Raw genomic sequence first — 19,922 nt, forward strand, 5'->3', positions numbered from 1 at the left:
AAAAGTCAATACTTGGCATAATACTTCAATTTAAAATAAATAATAATTGTTGAAAATATTCACATCTGAAATAATGATAAACAGTGTTCTGGAGGGAATATTTCCAGATAAAGAGACCTTTGTGTTTATAATCTTTTTATTGTCATTCTGGGTCATAAATCCAAGTTTTACGAGGTGACAAAATTAGAAGTCCAAGAAACCCCTTAAGGATCTATCCCCATAAGTCAGAAAAGCAGTATAAGACAAAAGGAGGCTAATAACTGCAAGATCTAGACTAAATAAAATTGCTTTCATCTGATTACAAATGCACCAATTTATAAGAGGTGTGTTCCAGAGACTCTCAAAAAGGTTACAACTACCATCAACTAAGGCCATGTAAATAACCTAGAGAGGAGCTAACATACACATAGACTTAGAAAAGTATTTTCATGGCAATTGTATTGCTTTGAACACTAGCTGAGGGCATCTCTCTCATGTTCCAGCCCTGTATTTCTCATATATTCCTAAGTACCACCTACTGCTATCAGTTTGTCTTTGAGAAATGAGTTGAGTCCTGAGATGTGCTTTGTTTTCACCTATTGCCAAAATTCTGCAGGAAAGGCTGGACACACACAATTTCAAAACACTCCCATTGAAAAGAATATCTAGTAAATAGAATGAAAAACTAGCTAGAATGTCAGAACTTAGGTTATAATGACTTAGTTATACATTATTCTTATATTGTCCATGCTCCTTCTAGATAAAGCTTATAGAAATTAATATAGGAATAAGATCAATCTATGTATATAATTGGAACATCTGTTCTATCCTACATTTATGACTCCCATGAATCTATGCAAAAATAGTAAGAGAAACACTCACTTTGTATCTCGGTTTTTCCAGGTTTCTTCTCCACTGGCTTTGTTGAACTACCTGTTTGAACTAAGTTAAAACTTTATTATTACAAAAGGAAATGAACCCAAGCAGATATTCTCTTTAAAATAGAATAAATATATTATATTAGTTTTTGTTATTGTCTCTTAAATGTATGGCCCTGCCCTGCTGGTCATAGAATACTGCCAAATAATCATTCCCTTGCAAGTAAGTTATTTTAGTGATATTTTTGAGATTTTTCAAAAAGATATTCACATTGTTGTCCAGCAAAGTTTAACATTTTTAATGCTCTTCATTCATAACATTACTGCTGTTTCCAGAGACCAGATTTATAAATCAGGAATGAATTATTCATGTCCACTAATAACTAGGATAACAGAAAAAAATAGTTAGTACTGGTGTAAATTAACTTTGTATCATAAAAGATTAAATCTGCAGTTGGAAAAACCTTCTGCAAAATAAAAAGTATACAAATATTTTAATTTATATGTGTGCTTACTTGTTAGTTGTCCTATAACTGGTACACTTTCTTCTACTTCATCATATGAAGTTATTGTCACCACATACTCTGTTTCAGGTACAAGTTCTGACAATAACGTTTCAGTGGTACTAGCTGCAAGGGTAAATTCTTTAGTAGGCCCATCTGGAAATATAAAAAGGAAAAACATGAATGCAACAAAACATTTTTCACATATAACACAACACAATACATTGTAATTCCCAGAGGTACTCAAAATCTGAAAAATTCAGTATATACATTTTTTCAGGACACTCAAACATTATTTTTTACTGCCTTCCAAAACTAAAATTTTGAATTTTAGAAATTTAATAAATGGACTGGTATTGCTTTTGTTACAATCATATTTAATACTTGTTTGAGAATTCCAGACATTTCTAGTTTAAAGGTATACTAGAATATCAAACTAAAAATCTTTCATTGGTTTTGGAGACTAATGGTAGATAACAGTTTTATAAATGAGAGATAAAGCAGAGAAAATGAATTTAATTTTAAATTATGCATTGGAGGAGAGCAGAGAGAGAGAAATAAGAGATGAAAATAAACTCAAAGAAAACAAACCCCATAGGTTTAGACCAACCCCTAGTGGGAAAAAATCTGTGTGGAAGCAGTGCATATTCCATACTCAAATGGCTACATGTCTTAATGGGTAACATTGACCTCTGCATTGACTTAAGCAGGTATCAAATATTTCAAGGTCCAGTATAACCAGGTGTTTACTTATATTTTGGCAGTTATGTACTCCCTTCTACATTCTGTTAATTCTCAATTCAATCAGGAAACCTGGTGGTTCCTGGGAATTACGTGCCTGACTATATTTTTAATTATATTGTTTTCATCAAAATATAAATAATTAGGAAAGATAACAGGTGCAACAGACCACTGAAAAAATGCTCTTGGTTTGCAGGTGGAACATGCAAAACCAACCAAGATCCCCAGAGGACATCAAGACTCTCAGACTCTGCCAGGATGGGTAGCCCCAGTGCCAGTTTTGGAAGTGTTGGGTGTCAAGTTATTCCCAACATCTAGAAACTGGATGGACCCTGTTAGAACTGATTTTCTGCTTTGGAATGAATAAGTTAACTGCAAATATATTTGGGGAGAAAAGATTGAAAGAGAAAAAAGTAAATTTTTTATCCCTTTTTAAGTTTTTAAATCATCTTTTTAAAAAAAGCTGTTTCCTGGTAAATTGATATGTAAAATCATTGGTATTTTTAAAGGCTAAAAGATAAATAAACACAGTTCTAGTAATAAGTTGTGTTGACATCTTCCACCTCTACTGTCAGCCAGTCAAGACTTCTTCCTACCATTTAGCTAATGTTAGTGGAAGTAGTTATTTTCTTTGTTTTTTTTTAGTATTTTTTAAATTATACTTTAAGTTCTAGAGTACATGTGCACAACGTGCAGGTTTGTTACATACGTATATGTGTGCCATGTTGGTGTGCTGCACCCATTAACTCTTTACATTAGGTATATCTCCTAATGCTATCCCTCCTCCCTCCCCCCACCCCATGACAGGCCCCAGTGTGCAATGTTCCCCTTCCTGTGTCCATGTGTTCTCATTGTTCAATTCCCACCTATGAGTGAGAACATGTGGTGTTTGGTTTTTTGTCCTTGCAATAGTTTGCTAAGAATGATGGTTTCCAGCTTCATCCATGTCCCTATAAATGACATGAACTCATCCTTTTTTATGGCTGCATAGTATTCCATGGTATATATGTGCCACATTTTCTTAATCCAGTGTATCATTGACGGACATTTGGGTTGGTTCCAAGTCTTTGCTATTGTGAATAAGTGCCACAATGAACATACGTGTGCATGTGTCTTTATAGCAGCATGACTTATAATCCTTTGGGTGTATACCTAGAAATGGGATGGCTGGGTCAAATGGTATTTCTAGTTCTAGATCCTTAAGGAATCGCCACTCTGTCTTCCACAATGGTTGAACTAGTTACAGTCAGAAGAAATGGTTATTTTCTCATTCCATTTTAGAACTAAAAATTAATCAATAGAGTTTGGTTCTCCACATTTCGGCAACATTATTAACACTAAAGATAATGCCTGAGAACAAGCAAAACAAGTTTTGTTTTGTTTTCCAAGGATTCAGCCTAGTGTCTATGGAATCCACCTAGCCAAAGTAAACTCTTATCTGTCATCATGGTTGTTTACCATTATCACAGAATGGTGTTTCCTGGATACTGAAATGTGTAGGACATTGGGTAAGGTGTAACAACTTACTTCATCAGCTGATACTTTAAATGTTGAAAAGATTAAGTAATTCAAGAATGCCAAGGAATGAGGATTTGATTCTATAAAATCAAAGGTTACTAACAATATTCTGATCAGGTAAAAATAGAGTCAATTTTTAATAATAACAGCCTACCACAGCAAAACATGTTAAACTCAATAACATTAAAATATAATAGTGGATACTAGGCTGGAAATCTGAAACCTGAGTTCTTCAAATGTCTGGTGACATGGATCAAATCCCTCAGCCTTCCTAAAGCTCAGCTTCTTCATGATGAAATGGGAGAAGAGGTGGAGATTGAGTTATATCATCTTGATGCTTCTGTCCTAAAACCCCAGTCTCAAAACTTACCCGTTGTAGGGTCCACCGTTATTCTGTAACCCACAATTGGATCAACTGGTTTTGCCCATGACATATGAACAGTATTTTCATCTATAATTTTAAAATTCAAGTCTGAAGGTGGGTCAACTGCAAAAGAGAGAGTTTATATTATTAAACTTTTCAATGTCACAAAATGGTCAATTTAATTAATAAAGAATTGTGTTGAGCAAAGCTTTCTAAAATTGTCTTTGCATAAATTTGTTTCCAACAAATATAAAAGATATGTTGTTGGATAAGAATAAAACTAAAAGCTGACAAAACATCAGAGAGTATACATATTACAGAAGACAGCACAAAAAACACTTTTGATTCTTGAGTTGCTAGGTCATTCAAGAATGGCCAGCAAAATCAAGCATAATAGAAACATATTTGGATACAAGTACATACAAGTACAATGAAATCACATATAATAACCACATATGCAAACAATTCACATAACAATTAAAGGAATTTCGATACATGCTGAGTGCATTTTGAACAAGCATGCCAAATCACAACCTGCTTACAACCAGAGAAGTTAATTCAAAACGTTGACATAATATGTTTTTTTCCATAATATGGACAAGAATCAACGATGGTTTTGGTTCATTCTCTGCATTATTTGCCTTGTAATTATTCATTGTTATTTGATAAATCTCAATATGTAGCAGAGATGAAAAATATATTTTAATGAAAATGAGGAATCATGGGAAACAGTTATATCTGACAAGGAAATATACATTTAAATGTATATTCATATTCATAGGCAAGTATTCAAAAATAAGTGATGTCAATAATTTATAAATATATAAATAGTGATATTCAAAAGTTTATAAAACTAATATTCTGCCTGTTTACACCAGCTTGCTGAATGTTCCAGGGTGTAAACCAACACTATCGTTTCCTTTGCAGCAGGTATACTCCATACTAGAAAGGGCATTTTAGATTAAAATGCCAGTATGGTCCTTTACAAAACAATGGTTAATTATGAAAAGACAACATCAATGTATATTTATGGACATTTATTTACAGAACTTAAAGAAAACAGTGAAGAAGGATCAGTGATCTGAAGACATGACTGCGCATAAAAACTTGGAAAAGTCAATGACAGGGATAACTGAAAAGTACAGAAAGAAATAGTTTACATACAAAACTGTACAGCATCATGCATGTGTCAATGAAATGTTGACTTGTTTTTAGTTTCCCACAATGAACAAAAGCCTCCATGTACAGTAGTCATTACACAAAGACGTTTCCTAAATATTTTATAATGATATTCTCCCTACAATGTTCATGCCTCATCATGCAGCATTGTACTGACTCACTGTCAGTGCATGGTTGATGAATTAAAAATTATTACTCTTGAAACAGGTCAACAAATTAAGATGACTTTCAGCCACACTCTTCTTAAAATGTTTTAGTCTGAAAGTATTCCTTGTGAGTCAGAATTTTTGCATCTGTTTTGAGAGATTACAATTTCCTTTTAGGTTTTTTCAAAGGTCAATTAAAATACACTAGTAGCTTTGAGACATGAGTCACAGAATTTAACTGGGGTTAAAGATTTATGTAATATTAATAACATGTTTTAATGGAAATAATTAAGCAAACATTTGCTTTAGTGGACTGCTGCCTCCAACTATAGGAGATGGCTTTTTATTTTTATTGGATACACTAGTATTGGAATGAATGTTATATTCTTACTATCCATACACAGGCAGTGAGATTAGACTATTAATCTACATGCATAGTTTAATTACTCAACATTCTTCAGTCTTTAACCATATTTTGAGGTTTAGCTGTACTCATCACTTAGTATAACATGCATGCAACAGATGTTAATAGGACAATGGGTATTAAGAATATCATTATAAAATATTGTTCCAATAGCAATGGCTCAGGACAAATTTAATGCAAAGGCAGACACACTGGCCTGAGCATGCTTTTAAAAAAAATCAGTACATGGAAAAACAGTACCACCAACCTTGGAAGGAAAATGACCTGAAGCAGCGGACATTAGGTTAAAACTGCTGAAGGGCAGTAGCAGCCCCCCTTGTTGATATCCAAATGACCAGGATTCCAGATAAACTGAAAAATTGACTGTGGGGAAAAGTCTTTAACATTTCAGAGGATCTTGAGGTGTTCATAGAAACTGTGGTATGTGGGAATCAAAGTAGGAAAGAATGGCCAACCCGCATGGGTACAACAGAGAGCCCGCTTCACTTTTCTTCTGGCCGATTTTATTGCATGTACAGCTTTTCAGGCATGCCATTCTATTTGTACATTTGTTTGTTTGTTTCATGAAAAAATAATAATAAAGCAGATGTGAGTGTATGACCCGTGTCAACATAAATCAATGCTGAAAAATGTATTTTATTAATTTTGAAAATATTTTCTTTTACATAAAAATAATTCATAAACACCATTACATCATCACAGAGTCTAAGTGTTCCCTAAGACAATGCTGATGCTGGAAATTTTCTTTTCTTTTCTTTTCTTTTTTTTTTTTTGTTTTGAGACGGAGTTTTGCTCTTGTTTCCCAGGCTGGAGTGCAGTGGTACGAACTTGGCTCACTGCAACCTCAGCCTCCTAGGTTCAAGCGATTCTCCTGCCTCAGCCTCCTGAGTAGCAGGGATTACAGGCGTGCTCCACCATGCCTGGCTACTTTTGTATTTTTAGTAGAGATGGGGTTTCTCCATGTTGGTCAGGCTGCTCTTGAAGTCCTGACCTCAGGGGATCCGCCCGCCTCGGCCTCCCACAGTGCTGGGATTGTAGGCATGAGCCACTGTGCCCAGCCCGAAAATTTTCAATTATGCGCTAGCTGCATATTGATTCTAACTGCAAAGAGCCACAGTTGCATAGGACGAGAATCTGAACCAAGAGAAACGGAATGAAAATTATAAATAAATAACAATCTTACATATATTCAAAAAACCTGAATACTGATAGTGAAGAGACTAAAATTTTAAGTATTTTTATTCTTATAGTTTAATTTCATATTTACAGATAATGTTTTTTGTTATCAAAACACTATGCTACGAAGACTCATTCTGATGAAATTTTTGTTACATAAACTGGCAGGATTTAGGACATTTTGGGAATGATAATAATAGCGAAACTTGCTGAGCGTTATATAGAGTCCTCTATAACAGGCAGAGAGCTGGTTACTGTGTTGCCACTTTTTTCCTTATAAGAACCCAATGATGGGCCTTATTATCCCTGCTTTACAGATAAATCAGTGAAATTCAGAGAGATTAACACAGCCAATAGGCAACAACACTTGGATTCCATGGTCTGAACAAAACATACAGTTTTCTACTGTACTAGATTAAATGCAAAGTAGAAGAAATATTTCCATCAAAAATTAACTTTAGAAAACAATATTTATATGTAGTTGCTTTTAACCCATTTATGCCTGAGGTTGCAATTTTTTGAATTTTTGTAATCAGACCTTGGCAATGACCTTGAGCAGTAGGATATAAATCACTCCCACATGCTTAGCATTCCAATAATGGAACACTAGGCATAAATGGGTTTAATATATACACATTTTTAATATACACCTATATTTGTAAATATAAACAATATTCATATGTAGCTGATTTATATATATACATACACATATAATTATATGTGTATATATTATACATATTACATATGTATTACATATGTAATATTGTTATGACATATTACATATTATTATACATATATACATAAATATGTGGTATTCAGGTATCTCCAATTCAGATACAGATGAAATTTGGTATATTAACTTTATACACTTGTTCAAGCATTTAAAACTAAAGTGTCCATCTTGATATATAACTTTTTGAAACATTTTTAATAGGGCACCCAAAAAGGGGCTATGTCCAAGAAATTACCGGCCGCTTCAGAGATGAATGAAGGGAAGGATGGATAGACAGGTGGGAAAACGGATGAGAGGGAGTAGAGGAGTCTAATAAGTTTTGGTAAGTATATATAATGCGCTATAGATAAATCAAAACTAAGAATACACTACTAAAATATCTTGATGAACTAGTAAGATCTTTAGTTTGATATCTGTGATAACAACACTGGAAAGGATACTACCTTAATAGGAGAAACCTTGACAAATGTGCAACATGTGATGAGTTAACTATATTCTATAGGCATTAATTTACATTTGCCATGCAAAATTAGCATAACTTTAATGATCTTTGCCATGATATAGAAATTCATTTCATTTGAGTTTTCAAGGTACCATAAACAATCAGTTGAAAAGACAATATTTTAGAATAAGCTACAGATTATTTTGTACACATTACAAAACATGCCCTCTCATTAAACTTTCCGGATCAACCAGTTGTCAAGCACAAAGAAAGCACAGTGTGAGCAAACCAGCACTAACCTAGGACTAGAAGACTGGGGTCTTGTCTGTTTTTCATATCTAAGTAAGTGCGTTAGTTGACCAAGTGATTCAGCCTCTCTGGGCCTCATTTTCTCATTTGGAAAATGAGAGAAGTAGAATAGATGATCTCTATGTTAGCCTCTAGTTTGAAATTTCTGTTATAACACAAATTAGACATAGGATTATAAAAATATATACAAATTAGTCTCAACCTAGACACAAGACAAAGCTATAGCCACAACTCACTGATGAATTTATAATATTCAATTGTTCATTATATATTATAAACTATAAATCGGACTAACCAAAATTACACTGTTTTTCAGAAAACTTGTGTTCATCTCTAATCCTAGATTAATTAGAAAAGTGCCCAGTTCTCAGGGAATACTGACCATTAACCTTTATATGCAAAGTGTTAAGTTTTCTACAGGATAATTAACATACTGTATGATACATGAACCAAAAATAATTCATACATTCTAGGCCACTCAGATACAGTTGATAAAGTCTATGCAGTGATATGGTTGATAAAGTCTCTGCAGTGGCTAAAAATTATAAATACGAAGTGAAAAAAATCATTTCCACTCTTATTTCTATAGGATAAGATAACATAGTATGAAAAATATAGCTCCTAATACAAATAAGCAAAAGAAAAACAAGACAAAAATATTACCACTATAAAAAAGAAGAAATGCAAAAAGTGAATGCCAAAACATTTTAATTAATGTTTTCAAAAAGGTATTGGGTTTTTAATATACAAAACATTAAGGTCATAGAAAATGGCGACAAAATAGTATGAATATAAGAGTGCAAGTGTGAGTCATGAAAGGAAAAGAAACATAACTGTGGCTACTTTAGGACTCAGATCAAAATGGCATGGTACCAAATAGAGTCCCAAGTTGAAATTTTGAAATGCCCCCAACAGAAATATTTCAAAGAAATTCTGGTTCCAGCCCAGTGTCCCCAGAAAGGCTTTGGCCCCAAATTTTGTCAGCCCTTCAAAGGCTCCTAGCACCACTTAGTAGTCAACAGCAGAGCTGTGCTGTCCAACACGGGAGCAACCAGACATCTGTGGCTAGCAAGCTCTTAAAATGTGGCCAGTAGGAAATAAACTGTGCTGCCTGTAATCCCAGCATTTTAGGAGGCCGAAGCAGGTGGATCAATTGAGGCCAGGGGTTCGAGACCAGCCTGGCCAACATGGTGAAACCCCGTCTCTACTAAAAATATAAAAATTAGCCAGGCATGGTGGCAAACCCCTGTAGTACCAGCTACTCAGGAGGTTAAGGCATAGGAATCACTTGAACCCAGGAGGCGGAGGCTGCAGTGAGCCGAGATCAAGCCACTACACTCCAGCCTGGGCAACAGAGCAAGACTCTGTCTCAGGAAAAATAAAAATAATTTAAGGAATAAACTGCACTGTAAGTATAAAATACACACCCAATTGTCAAAGACTTAGTACAAAAAAAGTCAAGTATCTCACTAATAATTTTCATATTGGCCCCATGATGAAATAATTTAGGTTAAGTAAAATACATTATAAAATTTAATTTATCCTGTTTCTTTTTCCATTTTGAATGTGGCTACCAGAAAAAAATGTAGGTTACATATGTGGCTTACATTTGTGGTTCATACCATATTTCTATTTGACAATGCCAAACTAGAGAATAAGGCCAAAAAATGAATCCTATTAAAATATGATTATTAAATACTAACTTAAGGAGATGGGATACAAGAAAAGACACAGTTTAAGAAAGCAAAAAAAAGAAAGAGCTGTACCATATGGAAATATACAAATTTAAAAGATAAAATATAATATGGGAATAATCAGAAATGTAGATAGTAAGCTGTTCTTTTTAACTGCACTTTGCTAACCAGCCAATCTAATTCAGAATCAATTTTTTCCACTTACATCATTTCCAGCCTAATTCTTTTTCTAAGAATTCTCAACTCTTTCTGATTTTCAAATAACTATTTTCTTAATGAGCAATAAATGGGCCACTTCAGTGAATTATCTAAAAATATCTGTAGTAGGGCCTCCAGAAGTTCCTCAAATAAAATTCCTTCCTAACAACGACATAGAAAGGAACATTAAAAGCAACCTCATCTGACTATTACTTCACAGAGGCCACTCTGAAAAGCCTCTACATTCATAAAATATTCGTCAGCTAAGAAAAGTCAGCAAGTTTCTGTCACTTTTCTTAACATGCCATACATTTTGGAAACACTCTGCTTCCCCTAATTTTTTTTTTACCTGTAGTCTTGAAGTAGAAAATCCAACACTATAGAAACCTTGAAAACCTTGGCATAATCATGCAAACAACCATACTTTCTCACAGCCTCTAAAAAAGCACACCTTAACCCAGAACTTCCACAGCTGTCACTTGCAGAAGTGTTTTTTTTTCCTCCCTTAACTTCATCAGGGGTATTTATTTATTGAAAAAAAAAAGATATCTTTCATGACATTACCCCATTTTCTTTGCAGAATAAGAAAACTAATTTGTCAGGTCTCCAATGACAACTGAGGGACCACAGAAGCCGCCATGGGGTTGACATATAGAAATGGCTTGTTTAATGAACACTGAGAAATTAAGACATCAAGTGCACACAACAAATAAAATTGGGTGGGACATCTAACAAAAGCCCTCCATTTTCTAGAGGAGGGGCCACACGGCGCCGTTTTGGAAACCCATCTCGGAGCGCCCCACCGCCTCCGCGGGAAGGTCCGACGCACCCGGCTCTCCCTGAGGGAGGCAGGAGGGAGCAAGGGCAGGACACTGGAGGTGGTGCCCAGCAACTCCGGCGCGCGCTCGCTTCCCAGGCTGGAAACCTTGGCCCAGGCTCAACCTGTCTGAGCTGGGCCAGTCCAGGCCACGCGCCTTGGAGCCCTGCGAACCAACAGGGACAGCCGCGACCCTAGGTCATGCGAACACCCGGGGTCCCGGATCTCCGCTTGCCTGCCATCATCCCCCAGGCTGCTTGGCTGCTGGCTCATCTGCCCGCACCGTCCGCCCCGCCGACTGAGCTCCCCACAAAGCACACAGAGGCGCAGAGCCAGCGCTGTTGGAGTCTTTTATTGTGTTCTGTCACCGAGGTCGCAGCCCCGAGCCAGGTGGTTGGTTACCAGCCAAGCGAGCGAGTGCGCCCGCTCTTCGGGGCTCCTGGGTGCCACCCGGAGGTGTCCTGTTGGTTGCGCTGATTAGAGCCGTCGCCCCCTCTCGGGCGGCTGGTCCTCTCATTAGGCGGCAGTGCAGGTGGCAGTGTGGACAGCACACCGCAGAGACAAGCTCAAGAAGACCACACAGCACTGTACGGAATGCATTAAGCAGAATACGAAAGAGCTGGACCTGAGAGCTGGGAAATGGACAAACCTCAGGAGAAAGGGGCGTTTCTCTGAAGGAGAGAAACCACCGGAGAAAGCACGAAGCGCAGGGAAAACAGAGCAAGCAATAGAAGCAAGAAAGATGTGTTTTTTCCTTTCTTGAATTTTGCATTGTCACTCGGTGAAGGGGAAGGGAGCCTTTTACCTTCTGCCTCAATGGAAGACAGGAGCAGGGCCGCGCCCAGGGCGGCAAGCGCTGGGGGAAGCCTACTCCGCATCCTCGGCCTCCGAGCTTACAGCGGCATGAAGAGATCTGCGGGAGGAAGCAGTGACCGCATCAGAACTGGGTCTGGGCAGGCCTTGAACCAGGTTAGAACTGGAGCCTGGACCTAGTCCAGAACCCGACCAGATCTGCCTTAATAACCACAGGGCCTACTCCAGCACATAATGGGCCTATTGTGAAGCAGTGGAAGTCAAGTTCGTCTACAGAAGTTTAATCATGGCCCTAGGAAGAAGTTCAAGTTTAAAAAGGGTCCTGTTCTCCTGGAGACTGGTCCTGCTTAGCATCCCGGGTGAAGGCCTTACCAGCCCTCACATGACTTCATCCTGCCTGGGTAATGGCTAATTCAGAGGTCATTTTATCCCTCACTCAACTAAATGTCTCTTCCAGCTGGGGATTTTATTTGACTGCTTTTTCCTAGCTGCTGAACTCTTTGGGTAACTGTACTTTAGTGATCTCAGGGTAATTTGGAAAAGTATAATAAACCTTTTTAATTCTCTTTTTTCTTCATTTTGTTCTGCTTTCAAATATGCAGCTCCATAAGATCTGAAATGGATTATACAGAAATTTGTAAGGCCCAGCTGAAACCTGACCCTCCTGCTAACCGTGTTGTTTTCACATCTGATAAATCCTTTACCTGAGATGAGGGAAAAACAACTCCAAAATACATCATAACAAATAAGGCAGCAAAATGGAAGAAGCAAGACACCCTTGTCTGTTTTTCCAACGTGTTTTTAAATAAAAATTATCAATAATAATCTTTGTATTTAACTGTTTATTTAAGCTGGAAGATTATTAGTATATATGCCCCAGAGGAGAATATGTTCTGTTCTGATTTTTTCTAATTTTGTAATTACATTATGAACTCCTTAAAGACAAAGAATCTTATTCATCTTTGTGGTTTCCCAGCACACAGTAGGTACTTAACCCATGTCTACAGAATGGAATCTCCCAAAATAGTCTAGGGTTCAACCCAAAGACAAAAGCTACTAGCAAGGAACTGAACTGGGAAGCTGCCAGTGGCAAAACATAAAAAGAGTTGACTCTGTGGTACATAAATTATTGTAAGCCAAGAGCCTAGGCCGCAGGAAAAATGGAGGGGGATAGGAGACTGTCCTGCGTCGAAATGCAAAAATGAGCCAAAGGTCGAGGCCTCTTTGAGAAAAGAAACTGACAATCTCCAACAATGACTTTCCAAATTATTGGCACAAAGCATGAGGGCAGCTTTCCTCAGCCTGTATGTAAATTGCATTTTAAATGTCTGATGAGCAGGTTTGCCAAATTGCCTGCAGCTCCTTTTTATGAAGCCAAGATTAAAATTTTGGCACTGCCCTAAGTATCTAAGGGGTCTAGCAATTTCTTTCTTCCTAATTAACAACTGTTTGACATTTCTAACCTTCTTCTACATCAGTGAAAAGCAAGAGGTGAGACTGGCCCATTGTTCCAATCATCTGGCCTTAACTTTGGTATAATAATCTCCAACTCAGTTGGCAGTCGTGCTCGCGAAAAGTTAAAGACGAACAATCGACCCACCGAAAAGCTGTGTGCAGATTTTTTTTTTTTTTTAACAGCTGAACTCAACGAAAACCTGAGTGGAAACACTTTTGCTGGGTCTCGATCGCCACCTATCGCTTTCCCGACTTAGCTGCAAGAATGAATCATCTCGCGCCGGGATATCGGAACGCCAGCCAGCCAAGCATCCCGTCCATATATGTTTTAAAAAAGAAAACGCTTTCTCTCCTTTTTAGCCAAAACATTCATTTGAATGCTTAGCAACACTTCATTGAGCATTCTCAGACATAAATATCTGAAAGCGGCCGCCCCTACGTGGCAGCGAGGACTCCCTCACTTCACTCTCATGAATAAAAATGAGTCCATTGGGGTGGGAGTGGGAGCTAAGTGGACTCGTCCCCTTCTGCCAACTCGCTCCCTCCCAATTCCCTGCTGGAAGAACCCAATTCCTTAACTCCCGCGTCCAGTTAAAAAGAAAATCACACAAACGCACACACACACACACACACACACACACACACACACCGCGTGCGCCTCGCCTACCTCCTCTCCCACCCACCAAGACCTTGGCATTAGCCAAAGGAGAGCTTAGCGTTTATTTCCTTTCCTGCCCCATCCTTCCCCAGCATTCAGTAGAAGACTACTGAGTCCGGATCGAAAGTCTCCCTGGCCCAGAGTCCCAGGGAGCCCTGAACTGGTCACTGGAGGGCTCCCGAGGACGCCCGCTTGGGGGTACCTGTTCCGCTCGGTGAACGAGTCCGGCGACCCACGCTTTCTGATCCCCACAAGTCTAGGATTTGAGTGAGAAACCGCCGCGGAGATCTCACAGACCCCGAATAGGGCCTCCACCAATGCACCGGGAAGGAGTCGGAGAGGGGACTTTCTCCCGGAGCTGGGGAAAGTCCGCCAAGAATGAGTACCCTAGTGCTGCCTAACCCACCATCTCGGATGCTCTGAAAGGTAGGGGAGGAAGGAGCCAGAACACTACACTAAGAATCTGTTACGAGATGCTACACACACCCGTGCAGCCTCGACGAGCTGCAGAGCACTCAGCGGGCCCTCCAAAGAATTCCGCACCGTGCGTCACCAAAATACCTTCCCAGTGCTCCCGCCGCACGCCTGCCCTCCCCGACAAAGCCACAGCAGCGAGATAACCAGGGCCCTGCCGCCCCAGAACCCGGCGCGCCCTCCATTGAAATCGACAGCCATCTACAGATGAAACTCCTCTAGAAACGGAAACACTGAACGGGATGCCTTCCGCGCACAAAACCTTGCTCAGCTCTTAAGAAAAGCAACATTCCCCTCTCCCTCAAAAACCTCAAAGAATCTCGAAATCCCAGTATACAAGGAAAAGCTCTAGCCCATTTACACTATTACAAGTCCAAACTCTCCTCGCCCAGGATTCTTCACCGCTCCGGGCAAGGTGCAAGCTAGACGCCGTTTCCCGAGTTGTCTCTGGGAATGATGGGGTAGGGGAAAGGGGACAGAAACCAGGCTGACCTGAGGCGGCGGCAACAGGGAGAGGTAGCGGCGGCGACAGCGACTTCCCGGCGTCGGAGAAGCTGGTGCTCGGTGTGGCCCCCACACGCCCCGGCGATAGGCGCTGCGCTCCAGGAGCACCTGGCGGCCGCCGAGGCGTGGGCAGCTGCGGGGAAGTCCAGGAGGAGGAGGACAATCCCAGGAGGAGAGGCGGGCGCGGCAGGACGACTGGAGACCGCCTGAGCCTGCAGCTGCCGGCGCGCGGACGCGTCTGGGGCGGTTCGCCTTCGCCAAGTGGAAAGAGACTCCGCGCCGCGGGCTACTTAATAGAGGGCTGTTCCCAGCTCTCAGTTTACTCGGTTACGAAACGCCTGAGAAGGTGGACGGCTGCCACGGGGTGATGTATGCTCCTCCGGCGGTGAAGGAGGTCTACTTTTGGGAACGTGTGCATACTTCGAGCATTCCTTCGGCGTGAGGTGGCGATCGCCGTAGTAGCAGTGCCCCGCTGGGGGGCGGGGAGAAGGGAGGGAGCGGAGAGGGGGACAGCCGCAGCCGGGTTCCCTGCCAAGGGAAGCCGCGTACTCCGCCACTTGGGGCGGACTGGGAAGCTCGGGTTTCCCTATCCCTGCGATTTCTTTAATGAATTTTTCTAAATTAAGAACAATGGGGAGGGGAGCGACTCCCATTTTCGGAAATGCAAGGATACGTAACCCATTCACCCCCGCTCCTGCCGATCTCCATCCTTCATCTGATATCACCATCTCCATCTTCCTCCCCCTCTGTCCTGGGTGCACTTAAAACGGATTTACAGGATTTCCATTAACTAACTGTCTGTACACGCGGCGCGCCTTCTGTCTTTTTCAATCTCCAAGCGCGATTGGAAACCCGGACAGCCGCCCGCGCGGGGCTCAGTGATGGGATGGCTTTCCCAGTTCTCTCTCACTCCCCTGGTGCTTCAGGACGGAACTGGGAGACTTAAGTTGAGCCAAAAGAGAGGGAGAGGAAAGCTATGAAACCCAGGAGTTCTCAGAATAGGAAGCCGCTCAGTAACAAGTTCCATCCACTGCAGAAACTTCTCACCTGGACCAGAGCAAAACCTGGCCCCGAGCGGAGGCTTCGGACTGGAAGCTCTGCCCTTAAAACCTCGCGGGGCCAAAGGGGCAAAGAGGAGTAAGTTTGAAACCCCAAAGCACCCCTCCACACACAATACTGGAGAAGCCAAATAGGGGGCTGATATTCCACCAGCAACGTCGCCTCTTCTTACAGCTCCCTCCATCCTGGCATCCTACCCCTTGTTCCTGGGCAGGGAGTCTGGTACTCAGGGTTGCCAGATTGTACAAGGCGCACGGGAGGAAGCTTCGAGCACTCACACCAAGAAATCAGAAAAATGCTACTGGAGAGATTCTGATTATAACGTCTGACCTCAGTATAGGCCCTGCACCGTTTTGGTCTCTTGAAGCCCAAAGGTTACTCCCGTAACGCTGGGGGAACGTTGAACAACAAAGGACCGGGGTGGGGAGCGAGGGAACAGAAGAGCTTCTTCTCTGGAACTAAGCGCCCGCCATAGTAGAATCGGAGGGCATGCTCCCAATGTAAACCTCTCTTCCCCATTGGCTCTGACGTCTGCAAATTTGGCCTTCCCTCTCCACTAGGCGCGGTAGCCTCCAAACTTGCCTTTCGAATGACAAGAACTTGTAGAGCGCTCCCCTTTCTGCACATCTCCCCACACACAGGCTGCTTCCAGCAGAAGCCGGCAAAAGCAAGAGAGAAGACAAGAGGGAGACAATGAAGACAAATAGGAATCGCCGCCTCTGCACATTCCCCAAGCACACAGCCCACTCGAAGTCCAGCTGGGCAGCTCGCACAAAGAGCCTACACAGTGCACAAGCTTTTCCCCCTTCAAATCCTCACAACCAGGGTGTCTGACAAACCCCTAGTGCGTGAGCGCGTCCCACGGATGGAACACCCGACCTTCTCAACGTTGCGCCCAATCAGGCTTGCAGCCACATTGCCCTGGTATCACTGAGCCCCGAATTTGTCGACAGCCGGCGTCTGCGCCCAAGCTAGCCCTTCACTCGCCTCCGCACCCAACACACAAAGAGCAGGGAGCCCAGTCCAACCAGGCTTACAGACCGCGCGTGGACTGGTGGCAGCCGCAAAAACCGAGCCCGAGAGCAGAGAAGTCCCTCAGGCCGCCAAGCGGGCACCCACTAGGGCTGCGCCCTTGGCCTGCTCCGCTGCCTGAAACGGCCAGGGAAGCCCCCGGACAACGACACCCCATCCAGAAAGGGAAAAGGAAAACTGCTACTTTGCACGCCAGCCCAAGCTGGCTGGTGTTTGTATTTCGGCCCAGATGTTCTCTGTGTGTGTGTGTGTGTGTGTGTGTGTGTGTGTGTGTGTGTGTGATGGCGGTGTTGTTGACTGAGGAGCATGTAACTCTGAATGTTGATTTGTTGTTGTTGTTGTTGCTGTTTAAAAGAGAGAACTCTTGTTGATTTGGCTCCGAGCTGCCAATGCATCTATCAACCCCGGAGTTGAGCAGTCACCCTCCGGGGATCCAAAGACAGTCACGGGCTTCCCTTTCCTGCGGCTGGAGGACGCAGACTGGGTGGAAGAGGCATCTGTCCCCAAGGGCGTGCACATTGCCCTCTCCAGCCAAGAGCAGAGTGCTGGGAACCCGCGTGGGCATCTTCTCTTGCTCGAGGCATTCTTGTTCACATACTTAGATTTAACGTATCTGAAAATAGTTGCTGCAAAGGAGTGTAGGTAACACAAACCACCACCTGCAAACTTCCTCTCTAGCTCAACAAAAAGGATCCTTAGGCAAAACTTCCAGAGTAGGATGAGAGGAACAGGAAGGAGAGGACTCCCGGGTTGGGGACTACACAGACTCCTCCAGAAACTAATTCAAGTATACTGATTCCCCGGGAACACAAGTGTAATTCAAATGTGTACAAAGAGGCAATCCGGGGGCCTCCCAGCATGACGTTGGCATTTTGGTCCCCTGGGGACTTTACGCTAGACTCCCAGTATGATAAACGGTAAAGAACGGGTAACCCTCTTCCATCCTTCCCTTTTCAATGGTGCATCCAGTTCCTAATACCCTTTGGAATCCGTTGGTGATAGTTATTGACTGGGGAAGAGCCGGCTGGATTTATTCCTTTTGGTTGCTCCCTGTGGCTTTTATTCCTCAGGCGATATCACGGGATCTGCCTCCTTCGCGCTTCCTCTGTTCAGCTCCCACCTCTTCACCCTCTGAGTCCTGGGCTCCCGGCGGTTCCGAGCCCTCAGATTTCTTGTCCGACAGCGCGATCTAGTGGTCAGCGCTAACCCTGGCGTCGGAGGTTAAAGTTACAGAGAACTTAGAGCTGGGAAGTTGTTGACAAGTTTACAAGTGTTGGGGTGAGTTTTTTAAAAAAAAGTCTCATTCATGTATTTGATTCTCAGGGCTGAGAGGCGGCAGGATGGGAGAACGAGTCGGGAGAAGGGCATCAACTTTCTTCATGCAGTTTAATTAGCTGCTTACAGAAATTCCTGCCCCAAGGCTTCTAGGCTCTGCTCAAGTTTCTTCAAAAGAAAGGGTGAGTTTACAAGGGAAGAGATATTGATTTCAGGAAGAAGTTAATATTATAGAGTGCCCTTAACTTCTGTAATCTTAACTTCTTCAAAGGCAATGGGGGCCTCTTCACTGATTTGTTTGAGGTCAATTTAGCCAGCATTCCTGGAAACAGGTGAGACAGTTTCTAGAACACTTCCGTTGCAGGTTCTGGCTGATTTGTGCAGAAGGAAGGGGAAACCTCGTCTGAATGTGCAGTATTTGCCTATCTCTTAAGGCTGGCCCCAGTGTGAGCTGTGAGGGTCTTGAGTGAAGAAAGCTCTCACAAGCCCCTTGGAATAAAAGGGTGAGGAGAGGAGGTAGTGCACCACCTGCTCTGATTCTCAGAAGCAGAGAGACAGCCTGACCAGCAAGAGTCAAAAACTGTGTGTCTGAATCCTCTTCTTTCCATTCCTGTGTGCAACTCAAGTCAATATACATTTAATGAGCACTGTCTATTTACAGTGCCAAGCTCAGAGTAGCTGATATAAAGATAAGACAAGGCCTTGCCCTCAAACTCTGTCAAATTAACAGCTGGGACACCTGAAGCAACTTCATGCGTGTGGCCTATTTAAATCTCCCAAGGTCGTGCACTCAGAATGTAACATTAAAAATGAGAAGCCTTAGACAACCACCCTCTCTGCACTAACAAAGCTTAGGAATCCTGAGACCAAACCATCCTGAAAGGAAGGAAGGGGACGTGCTGCATTCTTGCCTCTTTGACAAGTTCTGCTTCTTTACAAAGGACTTTGCAAGTACTTCACCCAGACCATCTCACCTGTACTGAAATAACCTCCCCTACTAGCGAATGAGCAACTTTGGAGCAGAAAGCGGAAACTGCATCATATTTCTCTTACTATGCAAACTGGTAGCTCAAACCTCATATGACCTCAAAAAATTACAATTGCTTCAACCTAAAAAAGCTGATTGTAAAAAAAAAAAGAAAAATAAAGCTGTGGTTGCATAGGAAACTATGACATTTCAGAAAACACTGTATCCACATACAATAACGTCTCAGGATAAATCATTTAGATTTAATAAAAGTCAAGTACTACTAGAAGTCGATTTTCCAGTTAGCTCTGACCTCCTTGAGCAAAAAGTAGAAGATAAAAGGAAATGAATTAACTTAAGAGCTAAGAAAACAAACGGCTGCCACTTCTTCCTTTGTTTCCATAAAATTCAGTACTTTTAAATCACACCACAGGCATCTTGCAATCTATTTGTTTTGGAACCATCAAAGTAGCATAAAGTGGAGAATTTCTAGTCAGGCCACTGTTCTGTGTGTCAGCAGTCAGTATGTGTATACTTAAATACACTTTCAGACTGATGGAAAATGTGAAGAATCACAGGAATCT

General features: G+C 41.6%; 1 protein-coding gene across 4 annotated transcripts in view; it reads right to left on the minus strand.

Moving 5' to 3' along the window:
* Positions 1 to 19,453, minus strand: part of COL12A1 (collagen type XII alpha 1 chain) — a 125,974-nt gene extending 106,521 nt beyond the window's left edge. For all 4 annotated transcript variants that reach the window (XM_063666332.1, XM_063666330.1, XM_054492142.2 and 1 more), the window contains exons 1-5: positions 14,994 to 19,453; positions 11,907 to 12,014; positions 3,990 to 4,106; positions 1,373 to 1,516; positions 862 to 921 (exon numbers count right to left, since the gene is read on the minus strand). In XM_063666332.1, coding sequence (XP_063522402.1) covers positions 862 to 921; positions 1,373 to 1,516; positions 3,990 to 4,106; positions 11,907 to 11,979 — 394 coding nt within the window. In that variant the 5' untranslated portion in view covers positions 11,980 to 12,014; positions 14,994 to 19,453. The remainder of the gene's footprint in view (positions 1 to 861; positions 922 to 1,372; positions 1,517 to 3,989; positions 4,107 to 11,906; positions 12,015 to 14,993) is intronic.
* Positions 19,454 to 19,922: the final 469 nt, after the last annotated feature.

This window comes from Pongo pygmaeus, chromosome 5 (assembly GCF_028885625.2).
Source record: "Pongo pygmaeus isolate AG05252 chromosome 5, NHGRI_mPonPyg2-v2.0_pri, whole genome shotgun sequence".
Lineage (NCBI taxonomy): Eukaryota > Metazoa > Chordata > Mammalia > Primates > Hominidae > Pongo > Pongo pygmaeus.